The sequence below is a fragment of the Pundamilia nyererei genome, unplaced genomic scaffold (assembly GCF_000239375.1).
Source record: "Pundamilia nyererei isolate P.nyererei 1_Seehausen unplaced genomic scaffold, PunNye1.0 scaffold00255, whole genome shotgun sequence".
Classification (NCBI taxonomy): domain Eukaryota; kingdom Metazoa; phylum Chordata; class Actinopteri; order Cichliformes; family Cichlidae; genus Pundamilia; species Pundamilia nyererei.
The window spans coordinates 506,402-523,167 of NW_005187656.1; the positions used below are offsets into that span (position 1 = coordinate 506,402).

At 40.7% G+C, this 16,766-nt stretch overlaps 1 protein-coding gene across 4 annotated transcripts in view; it reads right to left on the reverse strand.

Annotated features, from left to right (window-relative positions):
* Positions 1–14,388, reverse strand: part of LOC102214468 (uncharacterized) — a 17,014-nt gene extending 2,626 nt beyond the window's left edge. Inside the window, exons 1-14 of one of the 4 annotated variants that reach the window (XM_005749813.1) lie at positions 14,082–14,388; positions 8,048–8,109; positions 7,534–7,818; positions 4,649–4,763; positions 4,435–4,538; positions 3,797–4,177; positions 3,654–3,713; positions 3,406–3,480; positions 2,901–3,040; positions 1,585–1,635; positions 1,345–1,383; positions 698–892; positions 453–590; positions 250–346 (exon numbers count right to left, since the gene is read on the reverse strand). In XM_005749813.1, coding sequence (XP_005749870.1) covers positions 250–346; positions 453–590; positions 698–892; positions 1,345–1,383; positions 1,585–1,635; positions 2,901–3,040; positions 3,406–3,480; positions 3,654–3,713; positions 3,797–4,177; positions 4,435–4,538; positions 4,649–4,761 — 1,393 coding nt within the window. In that variant the 5' untranslated portion in view covers positions 4,762–4,763; positions 7,534–7,818; positions 8,048–8,109; positions 14,082–14,388. Of the gene's footprint in view, positions 1–249; positions 347–452; positions 591–697; positions 893–1,344; positions 1,384–1,584; positions 1,636–2,900; positions 3,041–3,405; positions 3,481–3,653; positions 3,714–3,796; positions 4,178–4,434; positions 4,539–4,648; positions 4,764–7,148; positions 7,240–7,533; positions 7,819–8,047; positions 8,110–14,081 lie in introns of those variants that run through there. The other 3 variants (XM_005749814.1, XM_005749812.1, XM_005749815.2) reach the window with 3 other exon arrangements.
* Positions 14,389–16,766: the final 2,378 nt, after the last annotated feature.

The window sequence follows — 16,766 nt, forward strand, 5'->3', positions numbered from 1 at the left end:
TTTTTTTTAATCTTCTATATGTTATAGAGTGTAAGATTAAATGACAACAATCTTTGCTGATGACTGATGACAAGATGCATGAATGTCATTTAGAATAATTACAGAAGACAAATCAACAGGCAAATAAATTAAACAACCAATAACTAAATATTTAAAAAGTGTTTTTTTGGGTGCAAAAACAGCAAACACACACATGCACACACTGAATTTTAGCAAAAACAATTTGACCTTTATCCAAACATTCCTGACCTTGAGTCTCCAGGGCAAAGTCAGCCACTTTATCAGCCATGGGACGTCCACAGTCTGCGCAGCTTCCACTGCTGCTGAGCCTGATTGCATCCTGCTCCTTATTCACATTCACAAACAGAGTATACTATTAAGTATTGACAGGTGTAACAACTCATATCTAGCAGCATAAGCGCACACACACACACACAGTTACTACTAGTTACCTTGATGCGGTCAGTGAGCCACTTCTCCATGGCATGTTGGAGCTCAGGTGTGAGGTGATTGTGTATAGGTGTGTTGGTAGGATCAGGGCAGGGGGCTGGAGGAGGCATCACCTGGATGGATGACAACTCCTGGGCCAACTGCAAGAGAAAAGACTATGCATAAAACCCAGGCAAAGTTCCAGACTGCATTCATTAAGCTTCGGTTGCTTTAAATATAGATAAGTTGAACCTATCAGGACTTTTACTTTATTATTCTGATCCTCTAAAGCTTGGATTCTGAGGGTGAGGCTGGCAGCAGCAGTGCTGCTGTCTGACTGATAATCTGCCATCCGGCTGCTCAACCTTGTGACCTGCTGCTCCAGATGCTGCCGACTGTCGGAGTCTGTGGCCTCAAGCTTGGCCTTCATATCGCGCATTTCCAGCTGGAGTCTCTCCTTCATCTGTTAGAAAAAACAAGTGAAGGAAAACATGACATGCTGATAGGTGAAGTGAGCTCATAGATACCAGGCTGTCTCTTTCATAAATTTTAGATCTCATGTTTTAAAGCCAGGTTTTTAAGTCATATATGTTCATCCTAAAAGCTAACCATGGTTACCCGTTTATCAGAAAGCCTTTTTGTTGTTTCTAAACCTTAAATCAAATTAAAATTTCTTTAAAATAAATTCTCTTCAAATCAGAAATTATGCCTTTGGGGAATTATTCAGCAACTGTACTTCCCGAGTGCTTGTAGGTTAGTAAACAAACCTCTGCATTTGCTCTAGATGTCAACCACTAGATGTCACTCTAGCATACCTGAGTTTTGACCCTGTTACTATTAGCCTGTGTTCCTTTCTGACATCCGTGGGCAGAAGCTCTACCACCCACAGGGTTAACCAGAAAGAGATTCTCTCACCTGGGAGAGAAGCAGCTCCTGCTTCATCTGCAGCTCCACCTGTAACAGATGCAACACATCACTTTCACCTCAAAATAGATCAACATGCAAGGTCTCAAAGTAACACCAATGCATTTATTTTAGTTTTCCTTTGTTTTATTCTGATATGGTTAGACAGCTTAATTTTTGTTTGTGCATGTGCGTGTGTGGAGGGAGGGTGCAGACTTTTTTACTTCTGACTGCAAGGAAATGGTTTGTTACCAGAAGACGTTGCATCTTTTCATCTACTACAGCAGACACAATGGTAGGATCCTGTTTGAAAATACAAAAACAACAAACTATTACTGCAACAAAAAAGAACCCAAATTTTCATACAAACATATTAAGAGTCTCATAACAGCAAGCTTAATCAGAACAGCTATTACATTAAATATATTTTTGACCTTTAAAAATGCTTCAGAATTGACTGAGAGGTCCCTGAACCGGTGAACTTCTTGAAGGACTTACAACTAAGTCTCAAAGTTTTGATCATATACATCATAAATCCCATCCCTTGTTGACTCTGTTTAGCTGGTTAGAGAACAGTGGGGCTCCAAAGTGTAGCGCTTTACACATTTGCAGGTGGCTGCATTTGGGTTTGTGTCAGGACGGGTAACTGGTGCAAAATATCCTGTGAATCAAACATGTGGTGCTGCCTGCTGTCGCAACCCCTTGTGAATAAGAGAACAACCAAAGGTAGCTTGGTAAGAGAGAAATGACATTGATGAGAGTGTCGTTGTTCTCAAACTGTAACTCTTTTAACTGAGAATGTGATGCACTTATAAAGATTTATAAAGAAAATACAGTAAAAAGCACCTTTCAGCAGCTCTCTTATTTCCAATTCATCACCACCACAGCAGGTAGCTTTGCTGGCTGATTTTTGATCCGTCATGATCCCCCAAGGGATTTGTGTCTCCTCTCAGGATCAAACTGCTGATCTTTCACTTTCAATTTGTAAACCACCCACAGTGGAGAAAACAGACTCTGTGAACCTTTAAAAATGCTGGGAAAATACTACACTAGCAAATCTCAAGCTTGGGCCGCCATGATACCAGGTTACACTGAAGAAAACAACAATGATTGCTAACAGTCAAATTCATCTTTAACTCATTGTCTGCTTTTTTTGGCTAAATGAATAAAATTTAAAATACAAGTGCACGGATATAGTGAGACAGGACTATCAATTGCATATAAACAAACAACTACACAATGATTTATATCATTATTACCATTACTTAAACAATATCAAGATTTCATTTAAAAATATGTATTGTATTGGGAGCAAATGGCTGCCTCTGCCATCTGTTGGAGTTCTCTCGGTATTATTGGATTTGAACTTTACACCTTGAGACGACTGCTGCTGTGGTTTGGCATTGTTAAATAACCCCTCGTGCAGGCCTTGAAGATTTGAGCTTGAGCACTATTATAAAAGTTTGTCATTTATAATTAATCAATCTACTTAGTCACTCAGACAGTTAGATTGATCCAGCACCCTTCAATCTAACCAGCAAGAAAAACAGTCAGTTGCAGAGCCCTACCACCACAGGTTTGGAATAGATGTTGTTGGGTTGGGCAGGAGGAGGAGTAGCAGGGACAACAGGCTGTGTCTGTGATGGGCTCTTTGTGACATTCATGCGGGTGATGAAAGAGGTGAGCAAGGGAAGGAACAACCAAAGACCTGGAGAAAACAGAAGGGATAGTTCCTGAACAACAGCACTCAGAAGCACACAAAGCAAGATCACCCAACTCTAATATTCAACAGTGAAAGCCTCTTGTAGTGACTGACATTTACAGTGACTCATACAGTCACAATGAGGTGGAGAAGGGAGTAAAACCCCACCACATGATGCAGGGAGCAGACTAAGCAGTGCTGCTTTGCAAGTCTAAGAACCCTCTGCGGCAGAACCTACCACGCCTACTTTTGAGGGGAAACCCCAAGCTCATAGAAGATTACTGTACTGTCTTCAGGAAAGTAGATCAAGCAGAAAATACAGCGGCTTTCTGAAAACACAGAATATATTCGATTATGTTTATGTTACTTACATAAAAGTAAGATGAGGAGGAGGAGGAGAGCCACACCACAAGCCTTCTTCATGCGACTGCTGATTAGAGAATTAGCTGCGGGGAAGAGAAGGAACGTTGATTTGCAGGGATTTTGATAAGCTAGAGCCAAATCACATGCAGCAACTAAGAAAAAGTATGTAGGATCTGTATATAATGCACAGGCACATGTAGATCCATACTGAGCTTCAGCTACAAGAAGTAACAATGATCATATACAAACACCATACCTAACGCTGCCACGTCATGTGTTTTTGCACATACTGTCGCACCGAGCATCAGGGCTGAGTCTGCCAAAAGAACAAACACGAACAAAGAGATTATTACATGGCAGCGCAAAGACACGCAAACACAAGCAAACTTCAATACTCACCGCTAAGGCTGTTGAAGGCACTTTTGATTCTGCTTCTGTATCCAGTATTGGGATCCCCAGTGTTAATGCTGACTCTACCAGTGCTGCAGGGGGCGGCCATGGGCTTCCTGTAAGTACCCTCAGAGGACGAGTACCCGGAGCTGTCCACGCCACTCTGACTCAGCTCCTTATGGCTGGGTCTAAACTGTAATCCTGGCCTGCTAGAGCTGCAGTGCCCTGCAGGAGAGCTGTTTCCTGGAGATGCTGGGTGGCAATGAGGGGGTGTCTGCCTCGGGGTTGATGATGATGATGGGGTCAGGGCAGGCCGCGGGGTGGCTGTGGATGGGGTGAAAGATACGGTCCTCATGACAGGTTGGCTCTCAATGGTTAATGGAGATGGGACTAAGAGCCAGATGAGAGAAAGAAGCAGAAAATGAGATAAATAAATTAGGTTCCTTACACCAATACTCCATCTGTGTCCATTATTACAAAGAGTAACTAAATAATTGACAGTCAGTAAAATACCGATAAGGGGTTAGAAGTAATCCAGAGCTTTGTTATAGGCAACAGTTTGGAAACTTTCTCTTTAACCTACTCTGAAAACTTTCAGATTGTGATATTATGTCATTACCACTTATGCACCGTCGCAGCATACTGACCTGGAGTGACAGGTGTGTCAGGGGCAGCGGAGCTAGTATTGCTGTTGGCTCTGCTGGAGGTACGGGAGGCGGGCTTGCGGGTCCCGGCCTTCTTCTTGAAAACCCTGAAGAAGAAAAAGTTGGTAAGAGAGAAAGGCAGGGTTACATTACAGACTGACAATCAGAATGTAGAAAAAAAGCTTCAAGCACAAGGGCACAGAAACCAGTAACTTACTTAACAGGGTTTTCACGGTAGGATATAGATATGTTGGTCACGCTGCTTGAGTCAGATTCTTCATCTGAATTATAGTAGCCACCAGAAACCAGGCGAGAACTTCTGCGAGACATGACTGAAACACACAGACAGGGAAAAATAGTAAGTCTCAATTTACTCAATATACATAACAGAGTTACTGAAATTGGATAATCCCTGTAATCAGCAGACCTAGTCAGAGCAGTGGAATAGGATTTTAGTGTGGTGTTTTGAAGTCCACAGCAAACACTGCTGCATTGTGTTTAGATTGCTTTCAGCTACTCTTAATACATAATCCTTAGGCCTACATAAAACTGCAGTTTTCACCTACAGTAACCTCATTTGCCAGCTTAATTTAGATAGAGTGAATACACCATCGCTAACCAAGAAATTGCCCACAATATAATTAGTAATATAATTAGTGATTGTGCCTCTTCTATATAACTTAATATGCTTGGCTTAAAAGTTGGAAATCATCTGCAAGAAAAAGATGAGAAAAGATAAACCGTGACTGTCAATGTACAGATACTGTGGAAGACTTCAGTGTTATATGTGAAGGTGTAGAGTAAAGCACAATCAAACAGTTTCAAGAATTAAAGACAGTTTAAAATATGAAAGACATATAGAACAGTGATGTAGTAGGGGGCTAGTAGCTTTCCGCTAGGAGTCAGGTCCAATTCTGAGCCACTGAATTGGACCTCCCACAGAAGTCTGTGGTGTTGTTGCCCTTTGGAGCATTTTTAATTCAACTTTCTGACAAACAACTTGCTGCGTGGTAACCATCAAATAATCTTTACTCCAATACGCCTCTGGGCACAGCTTACTAATGAAGCTTGCTGATAAACTCACCCTCTTATTCAAATACACCCAATTCTAGCTCCAGAACACACAGAGACTGAATAGGGCCATATCATACCGTTCACAGTAATACCGGTATAATGTTGGGCAATGATAAGAAAATGAAATATCGCGCTAGAATATGGGTAAAACGCATATGCGCAGTGCCTTTGTTTTCATACGCACATGGAGGAAAAAGCGTGCCGGCGACGGAGAATGAGAAGAGCAAAAGCGGCTTGTTGAATGAAACAGATGAACCAGAATTGGTTTGTAAAAATGCTGCAACTTCAGTGGTGTGGAACTGGTTTAGCTTTCGTCCGTCAGATACACAACAGAGCACTGTTTTTGGTAGCGCATGCTAGCGGGCCGTCGTTATTACCGTGTTGTTTGGAAAATACAGCACACTTAAAATCAATCCTTTGATTTTTCTGAAAATCGACAGAGCACCTTATAATCCCGTGTGCCTTATGTATGAATTCTGGTTGTGTTTACTGACCTCGAAACGATTTTATGTGGTACACGGCGCTCGAAAATCTGTCAGACATTTTAGTACAACTTTGCTAAGCTACGAACCCGCACCGCCTGATGGATTGTCGGAGCATTACGGCTATCGTAGGCAGGAGCCTCGCGGAGTGATACGTACTGTGCTTCAACATAATATTACCGTATTGTGTGTGTATAACCTCTTTTTAAGTTTTGTGGATATTATACATGGTTATGCTGAGGATATGCCGGCCAATTTCCACTGGAAATGCCTTTTGGTTAAACTGTCAGCAAGGCATTTGCATTTGCACTGTTAAATTTTTATATAACTTTAATGCTCATAAAAACAGCTGCTTGTTTAAGTGAAAATACATTGATGGGGTTTTTTTTTCACTAATAAAGTTGTGGAGTTGTAAAGTATTTTGTCTCGCATCAATTATATCGTCAGTTATATCGTTATCGCAAATTTTCAAATGTATATCGTGATAAATATTTTTGGTCATATCGCCCTGCTCTACTGAATACTATAATGCCAATTCAAATTCAAAATGGGACTTCACAAACCAGTGAATGACTGCAGTGGTTATTTCCATCTGCTATGTCTGAGCAATGGTCTCGGTCACATTTTTTCATTTTCACATCAACTTTTCTCTCGTTCATTTCATAAATATCTCTACGGGGAGTCAAGAACTGGTGACCCCAGTAAGTCAAACTGGCAGCTCAATGCATCTTTTAGGACTTGCATGTTTCAGTAATGATATTTCCTGTAATCACATTAAATAAATAAGACCATATGTTCACCTTTAAGAATGTGGCATTATTATTACAATAAAACAGTAAAGCAGCAGCACAGTGAAACGCACAGTAGCAGTAATAGTGATGCGGTAGTTGTGGTAGAAGTAATATTAGTAGTATGTCACTGACAGATGCTCTTTTGGTTAATCTTGGTTGCCTGTAATCCAGCTAATCGGTCCTGCTGCACAAACACTCAACAGCACCAAGATTTACAGAGTAAATATAAACCCCCCAAAACACCATGAAGGCATTTGTACATGCAAAGCTTAAAAAACAAGGACATACACTTTCATTACGCTACAGTGCAGACACATTTACAGTATAGAATACATGATAGACAAACACACATGCACACACAGATGCATACCTTAACAGACCCCGCATACTTAAAGTTCAGAAAATCTTCAGAGACTATCACAGGTAGCGAGAAGGATCTGAACAGCTCTATGTTGTTACAAAACATCTATGAGGTTAACTTTCAGCACGGCAGGCATCGTAAAGATTATGTAACAAGCATCTTAAGCTAAGTGATCCCATTGGTCCACGATGTGCTCTTACAGTGCGGATAATTAGCAGCAGCTTTACCGCCTGACAGCTCCTGCAGCAAGTTTATTGTTACACATTCAATTCATTACAGAAACACAAAACACAAGCAATGCTCTGACGATGGGGTCAAAACATTCAACTCCACATTAACCCTCTTTCCTGCTGCACATCACTGATAAGACCAAAAGAAGAGCACCAGTACATACCTGCAGCTACAGTTCCAGACAATCAGACAAAACGAGGCGTTCGACAGTAACAGGACGCTGAAAGTTAGAAATGCTAGCTGCACGGGGCGTTTCTCAGCTCAGTGACAAGTAGAGGCCCCCCAGGAAATCCACCAGCCTTTAGATTCTCTCTGTGATCCTTTCTTTTAGCTTCTGACTGTTCTCATGAAAGCAGCCTTCCTGTCTCGGAAGTTTTAACGCAATCAGAGCTGACATCCAAGCCTTGATGTCATTAGCCGGGGATGCGATCACTGCAGACTTGTGCAACTGAAATGAGCGGCAGAAGATGACAAAAAGGGAAGCTGCGTCTGTGCATCTAACAGACAGGAAGCTGATGCACGAGGACACATGCGCGCCGAAACCCTCACTTTAAAAAAATGGGCGATTGCCTTGTTGTTGTTGTTTAATATAATTACTTACAAATCATGACCTTGCTTTACAAACAAACTTTGTCCAGCAAACATGCTCAACAACACCACACAAACTCTTTACATACTTTTTCTCTAGTTTTGTCACCCTCTGCTCGTCTGTTGATTCAAGACTCGAGGGGGTGAAAGACTGAAAGAGAGAAAAGAGTAAATATCAGCAGCCACACCGTTTTGATGTAAACAGCCAATAACAGCAACACTGTACTTGACGACGCCCTGCAGCCCCTGCGGCGGTTGCTACAGCCAGCCTGTTCTGTTTACTGTGAATAAGGAAAACACACCATCATACTGAAACTGCTCTGTTGCAGAGACAGCTACGTTTCCAATACATCGTTACTATGAAGATGCATATTAAATCTGTTTATTTTTTGTAACTTGCACCTTCTTCTCTCTATCAAACAACCAGGCTGTTTAAATTTAAATTAGATGGAGGGGCTCTTGTAGCATGTGACAGGTAAGAGCTCTTTTTAAATCCCATCATGTCTAACAATCTAATCTGCAGATCCCATCATAAGAACAAAACTGAAAAACAAGGGTCATGTTTATTTAGACTAAACAGTGCAAGCAGCCTGGACCTGCTGCTGAGGAAACACACATTTACATTTCTTTCTTCTTAATACGTCAAGAGGCTTAAGCTAAGAGCGTAGAGAGGGGGAGTATTTTGAACTTAATTCCCCTAAAGCCTCCCTTACACTTTAAGTGGCATCTCAGTGGAGCCTAGCTCAGCACAATTCTCCTCCTGAACATCACCGACCCCCACCCCACACAGAGGACACTGCTGCACCAAGATGTCCCTCCTCTTTTGCTCATTCCACTGAAACACTGCAGCCGTGTTTGACTGCGTCCCACATTCTTGTGTAGGTTTACTTTCCTTATTTGGGGCTTGTCGTCCAGTCCGCTTGATCTAAAACCCAATTACATCTTACAATAGTCTGTTCATGCTGTAAACTGAGAGAGCTGTTTTTGTCCTGGAATGCCCGCGTGACTGATTTGAGGCCTTTCATTTAATTTCTAAGCATCTCACTTCTAAAGAGCTGCTGAGAAAACATGTTCTGCCTTGGTCACCCTTGCACTGCTCACAGGATCTGTCATTGAGGTCTGATTCCTCCATGAGAATGTGCAGTATGGAAAGCCAATAATGTACAAATGTGAGGATGACAACATCCCCCCCCCCCGTCAGAGACAGAGAAGCCTGATTCGAATCAGGTGCAGAAAGACACAAAAGCGGCTTTTCATCAAGAATAGGCAGCACAAACTGCACAGCTCCCACAGAAATAAATCTGCCTCAATCATGAAGAAGGACAACAGTGACAAGTGCATCACATTCAGCCATTTAGTCCAAATGAAAGATGAAAAAGTGAAATGACAGAGTCTCCCAAACAGTGTGGAAATCCACCAGTTATCCATTTGTACTGTACTGGAATCATTTATAAACAGCTGTATAAAGAATTTGTTTTGGATGATTCGACACCAACAAAAATAATTCAAAAATGTCAGAATGTCAGAGTAAGAAATTCCCATATAAATATACTGACTCATATAATTAGTATAGTCTCTTAGAGTGTAAAACAAGTCAAAAGAAGCAGAAGAAGAAGCAAATTTACTGGAACAAAGCTCACACATCGCCTCGCCACAACATCGCCCTGCTCGGCTATGATGCCTGCTGTGCTACATGTACTGGAGACAGTGGCAGTGGCATGAAGGGTTTGATATCAGTAAAGTCTGAATTACTTATATTTTTATAGTGTTCCTCGGGTCAACAGTGTTGTGGAAAACATAACACAGGATTTGATGATAGTAAGCAGGGCTCAACAATATGAGCATTTTTGCTTTCACAGTTTTATCTAAAAGAGACATCTGAGCAGTAAATTGAATTAAGATCTGGGCTGTAAAAATATACCAGGGTCACCAAACATCTGGTTCAGTAGATGAAAATGTGGTTTCCTGGATACGGCAAAGCTACTACATCTGTGATAGGCCAGTATGTTGATTAAGCTGTAATAATCACACAAGCAAAAAACAAACAAAAAAACAAAAAAACACTTTTGGTATGTGCTTCAGTTTTGGGATCATGGCACTGCATTTTCACTGCAGTTGGCTATTCCAGTTCTTCCTGTAAGATTAAGGCCAAAAAAAAGCTGCTACTTTCCATTAAAACAGGTTCAGATACTATTCAAAACTAAGAATTATTATCAGGTTAGACACCCATTTGCGACAGCAATGATAGCAGCAGACTTGACACGGTACTGCTGCAGACACACAGCCCCTCCCTCACTAACAGTTGAACCAGCTGACGTTCACAACACTAAACAACTCTTAAAGAGGAATTGAAGAGGCCAGTAAATCTCCTGTTACATCAACACAGAAGTATTAAACAGTTATTGTAAATGTTAACACACCCAGTGCCATACTTTTGGCATGACCTAGGAGAAATAATTACCCCTTTATAAAATATCAGTAACCTTTCACTTCACTAAGCCAATGTTTTAACCACTACGCTATGGAGACACTAATGACCCTTTTTTAAAATATCAAGTATTGTCTTGGGTGCAGGTATTTAGTTTGTCATAACAAGCCTACTGTTTATAAGAGAGAACTCTAAGCTAGTTAGTGGTTCATAATCAATAATCAGTGTGTTGCTTGAACTTTTTTCAGCTTCTGAAGTGGGGCAGGTCCAAAAAATTTTGAGAACCAAGTACACACACACACACACACACACACACACACACACACACACACACACACACACACACACACACACACACACACACACCAAACTTGTTTGTGTGTAAATGAAGGCATAAATGTTCAGTAAAAGTGGAAGTACTGTCCATCTTTCACAACCACTCCTGTTAGCATGCTAAGGCTGTCTATCAGCAGCTGATAACAGATGATTACAGATAAAGCCTCAAATGTCTGTTCCAGAAACCCAAGTATGCCGGCAAAAATAGACTTCTATATTTCAGTAACAGTATGACTCACAGGCTGTATAAAAGCGAGGAAATGTCATACCAAACTAAACTGTGCAAGCCAAATGGTTCAGGACCATTACAGCCCAAGCACAAGCACATGTAAAAACACATGTGAGCCCGTAAAGCTGACGGCAGGAATCTCTATTGGACAAAATCAAAGAGTGGAGATTGAGATGTAGCAGCATTATTTGCTCAGGGCTGGGCAAAGAGGGGCACTGTTTCACTGTCAGGACAGCGACAAAGAAAGAACGCTGACACGGCCTGTGACAACAAAGATGTAGAGGGTGAAAGGAAGAGTAAGAGCTGATGCAGACTGAGACAAAGACACTGAGACACTGGAGAGAAAAGAAAAGACAGAACAGGCAGAACAACAAAGATGAAAGCTTGGCTGGTGATGGAGAAGGTGTGAAATCACTTTTATGATTATGAATGACTGAAACAATTCAGAAAAAAGAAGAAGAAGAAGAAGAAGAAGAAGAAGAAAGTGTAGAAATGAAGGGAAAATGGTACGGTAAGAAGGAGTGGGGGAAGAAAGGAATGCCGAGAATTAGTCTTCATCAAACCAAACCAGCCTGGCACATGGTTTGTGGCTAACATTAGTACCGTGCCAGTGAAATATGACTCACTCACAGAGAGCGGATGAGTCATCAGTGTGCACTGCCTTCTAACAAAAGGACCACAATCTCTTTGTAAAGTTTAAGGGGAGAAAATAATTAAGCACAGTTTTTTAGCTAAGTTGCTACCTAACCAGGTCTGTTTACAACAATGTGACCCAGTTAATTAATGTTCATTCTCTCAGTGTCTCTCTGAATAGTCTGCTGCATGAAAGAAACTTTATTGTCAGGACTGCGAAGCTGTTTTACCATCCCTGCCCGAGACTCTCAGGCAGGCCCATCTGCTTTCTTCCAGCCTCACACAAAACTCATATATTTCAAGTAATGTGTTGAAACAATCTATATTTTAAAGATCTTCTGAATTAATCTCCTTCCATTTCCATACTAATAATTCCAAATCAAGCCCTTGATTGCATAAAAAAATCAAAATTTTAATTTTAACTGTAAAAAAAGTCTAACTTCCCTTACACTGAACAACAGCTGGATTACATGAACTGCGCTGATCCAAATTTGTCGAAATTAGGCTGCAGCCGTTTACAGAGTTTTCCTGCTGCCCTGTTTTTACTCGTGTCCAGTGCTTGATGACTTTTTTGGTTAAGCCGAATTATTGTTATCTCAGGATGGTGAGATGACCCCTGTTGTTCATAGTATTCCCAGAGTATTTAAATTTATTTAATAAAATATTAATATCTGGTGTCCCTGTATTAATTATTGATACAATGTTGCCAAAATCTCCCCCCATTTAATAGTAGCATTTATCTGTAATATCGACCGCTGCAGGAATGATGTGTTTTTCTAGCCCACCCTGATTTTTAACACATAATTGCAATCCCCAAAGTAAAAGACCAATGTTAGGTTAGAAAATTACTACATGACAGTTGTATGACTTCACTACGACCCTGTGCTCAATGTCTCCATGGCCCTTTGTTAGTGAACGCCTTTACAAAAACACTTAAGGCTTCAATATTCATGATTGTGTATTTATTGAAATACATCCTATAGATCAAGATATTGTGTGTTTTGATCACAAAAGTTAAAAGCCTCTAAAAAAAATTTAAAATGTTAACTTCAGGCTAAGGAAACCAGAAGTAGAAAATGCTAACTCATTTTGAAGCATTCTTCTTAAACTCCAGCAGGAGACAACAGCTCTGAGAGTAAAAAGAAATAAGACTGTGGAAAAGTCTATGGTAAACATATCTCAAAGATGCAACCACAGTAAACACTACACGCATATACTAATGATCTCAATCTGCAGTTTGGGGGCTTTTTGAATACAACACGATATTCATTTTGTAAACTACACTCTAGTTAAAAGCGATTGAGGATGATGAAGCAGGGTGTGCTTTAAAGATTGAGGGGTTGCTACCCTAGCAGAGTGAATGGTCCCTTGATTGCTCTGTCGGATCAAGCCCTCACTAGTCACGTCTAACTTAATAGTGTTTACATCTACTTTTTTACATACAGTCTATGATCCTTACATGAAATAAACAAAAACAAAAAGAAAATTCCGCAGGGATGATTTATGCACTTCATTAGATTTTGCAATACCTAAACATACCTTTACAAAAATGAATACATACATAAATAAAAAAATAAATAAATAAAAAAACTGTGGTTACATATTGAAAGACAATAGTATGATACCGTAACGACAGACAAGCCCAGTAGTTTTTTTCTTTCTGGTGTTGTGATGTGGTTGATGTGAGACAAAAGATAAACACCTGTTTAGCCAGTACATGTAACAATGCTTCCCTACACAACACACTTAATATGGCAATAAGGTTAAAAAATGTTATTTACAGCAAAACAGTTATCGCCAGTTTGGCCAATTTTGCACTTGCCTTTCTTAGACACACCCTCTGAGGGCCTTAAATATTCCCTGCATGCCCTTCGTTAATCGAAGTACAGAAAAATAATTGCTTTTTGTGAAATTTAACCTTTTGTGCACCTGCACCAAGCTCAGTATGGCTAAAGTAGCCCTCAATGCCCAAGCTCATGTTATGTATTGCTGTGGACAAATAAGACTAAATGCTACGTAAGTAATATATGGCAACTAATAATAATAATAATAATAATAATAATAATAATAACAAAATGGTAATAAGACATAAACACTCCCTCATAAAGTTGTTAAGTAGTGGTCTTATGGGGACTAGCAGAGCAGCCTATGCAGAAAAGTATGGCAGGTTAGTTAATCACCCATTACAACAAACCAGTTCCGCCTACATATAACACGCTGACATTTAACTTCGCTGTTTAACTACATTCATCGCTAAATTAACACACATTTCCAGCAGACAGCTAACCCCACATGCTTTCAGAGTGAGCAGGAGCTGCAGGCAGCTAATGTTGACAATAAACTGTAGTCGCTAAACTCAACGGGCAGCCAACGGACAAAAGCATCCTGAAGCGCAGCTGAGATGCAGGGAGACACGAAAAGTCCAAAATTCAACCTTAAGAAACTGAAAAAACACGAATTACCACTTGGATTCCTTAACCCCGTGCCCGTAACTTACCTCGTTAAACTGTTTAGTCCGTCGCAGATAAATAATTATAGTACAAAAAAAAAAACACGCCAACGAACAGCAAAGACGGTTAACCAGAAATATTAATCCGCACGGAGACTGAACTTAAACAAACATGCCCGGTTTGTTCAACTCTGTTCAGTTAGTCCCAAAATAGCAGCCCGGTTCATGACGAATTCCACAAGTAAAGTCTAAACCTAGATGGCATGACTGGGCTCAACAGACGCTTGCTGTGACAGCTCGGAGGTTTCACCGCAACAAATGTTGACAGCAGCGGAGTCAAGCTAGAGCGAAGAAGAGAAGCACTTCCGGTAAGGGTTTGCAAAATAGCGGTCGCACAACGAAACAACGAAAATAAATGTAAATTCATTTTTTTCTGCATATCTAACTTCCGAAAGAGAATATAAGTTTGACAGTGGGCTAAACATTAAAATCCATTTAAAGTGTTTTGAATAATAGACACCACATCCGTCCAGTTCTCTCAGAGTTGAGAGACATATTATTCTATGCATCCAGATTATCATATGTTCTAAAATTAATAATAATTAACCCAAACTCGTGTTTCTTCCTTTTGTTGTTTCAATAATTTTTTAAAAAGAAAAATGGCAAGATTAAAGAGATATTTTGACCGGAAATTTGTTCAGAGAGTGCCTTTTTAAAGCTGTTTATTTATTTATTTTATTTTCTGTACACGACCGCAGCTATGATGCGGCACACTTTGAAACCGTTTCCGGTTTCGTTCCAGCGGTAGCAAACAACAGACACACGAATGGCTCCATCTAGCGGCGACAAGTGTGCTCCTTCGGGATTATTTTTCCATAAACTGCTATTCAGAAATGCTGCCACATGGTGGCGCCAGTTCTCCGCGAGTAATTTACGTGCTGAGCAGGCCTGCCGCAAGTTAATGTCTCTGTTGCACCATCATCTTGCAGTTTGCAGCGTTTAGAACAGCATTTAAATCTATACTGTATCATAAATTATGCGTTTGAATTGAATATCAGACTGAAGACTGAAAGCTGAGTTTAAAGGAAAAGGACACATTGAATCCAGATTTCCACTTAAACGAGAACGTCAGACAAAATACTCATAAGCACACACGACTCTCTGTGAAATCTTTAATCTCCAAAATATTCTTTCATGTTTTATTACAGGTTATTTAAAAGCACACTAAACTCTTTGATTGCCTATCACAGTCGATTTATTTGTTTTGGTTAGGTGTGAGGGCAATTCAAACATTTGATAACACTTATCTATTATCCTATGTGTAATCTTGTATCACTGCATCTATTTCCCCTGCCTTAGTTAGAATAATACATTCTGCTTTATACCAATTCAGGTTAGAATGGCTGCTGGTATAGTTAGAAATGCTTACTGGATATGTGACACTAATTGGTACTAGTGCTCTTGATTTAATGATGCAGCTTCTATTTTGTTCATTTCTTTGAAAATGTACACACAGAAGACTAAAAGACAATATGAGAGAAAAACTGCAGCTCCAGGAACAGGTAATGCAACCAGATCAAGGTCAAACTACTCAAAAAAATAGGCCATTTTTTGGATTTTTCTTTTTCTTTTTTCCCCCTCTGAGTGTCTTCATCACACGTGACAGGCAAAAAGTCCCAAAAAACACAACAAAATGCTTTTAAGCGAAACCCTCAGGGCTCTGGTACTCTTTGCAATACTGCAAGGAGCCCAAAAATAAATCTAATCTGACCTTATCACTGGGCAGACCAGGTCCAGGCAGGGGAGGGAAGGTGGGAGAGGGATAATTCTTTATTCCAACAGTCACCTAAGGAAAAGTGACCAAAAAAAACCAACCTCTGAAATGCTACTGGTATGTCCGGATTGTTCCATATTTGATAAATAATTTCAGAAGGTCTGAAGACTATCAGGAGCACAGGCCCGACCCCTGACCCTTGAGCTCTGGCAGTTATGGCGCATGTTTACGCGTCTTGCATGGGTGCGCACGCGCGCGTGTGTATTTATGCCAGTTGAACCCATTGTCTCAGAGTGTGTTCTCATTATGCAGCAGTTTCCTTTGGCCGGGGTGAGAGAGCAGGAGAGACAGAGACATGGGAATACACTCAATCATCAGTCGCTCAACAATGAAGAGTCCATAAAAGTTGACAAGCCCATCACTCCTGAGGCCAGCCCCACTGACTTTAAACAAAACCTTTTTTATGCGCACGTTCATGTCTGGCATTTCCCTCTTTCCCTCAATACCCTACCCTACCACACACACACACACACACTCCCACCCTGCTTATCTACCAAGCTGGTGCCCCAGACACAACCACAGTACGCAAACAAACAGCTGACGTCATTGGCACACACACACACACACACACACACACACACACACACACACACACACACACACACACATGCACTTAATACACTCTATTTCTGATTGCATTCCAACTCAGTGACTTCAGCCTGTGTGTGTGTGTGTGTGTGTAGGGTGGGTTTGTTTTTGAGAGCACGAGAGTGATAGAGGGATGCCTATGAGAGAAAAGGGGGACATGATGGAGGGAAGATCTGGGAGGGGGTGTCACATGGGCAGAGCCAAAAAGGGAAAGAGAGAGTGAAATCTTTAAACAGACTTGGGGCACACCTATAGATGGTGACACACACACACACACACACACACACACACACACACACACACACACACAC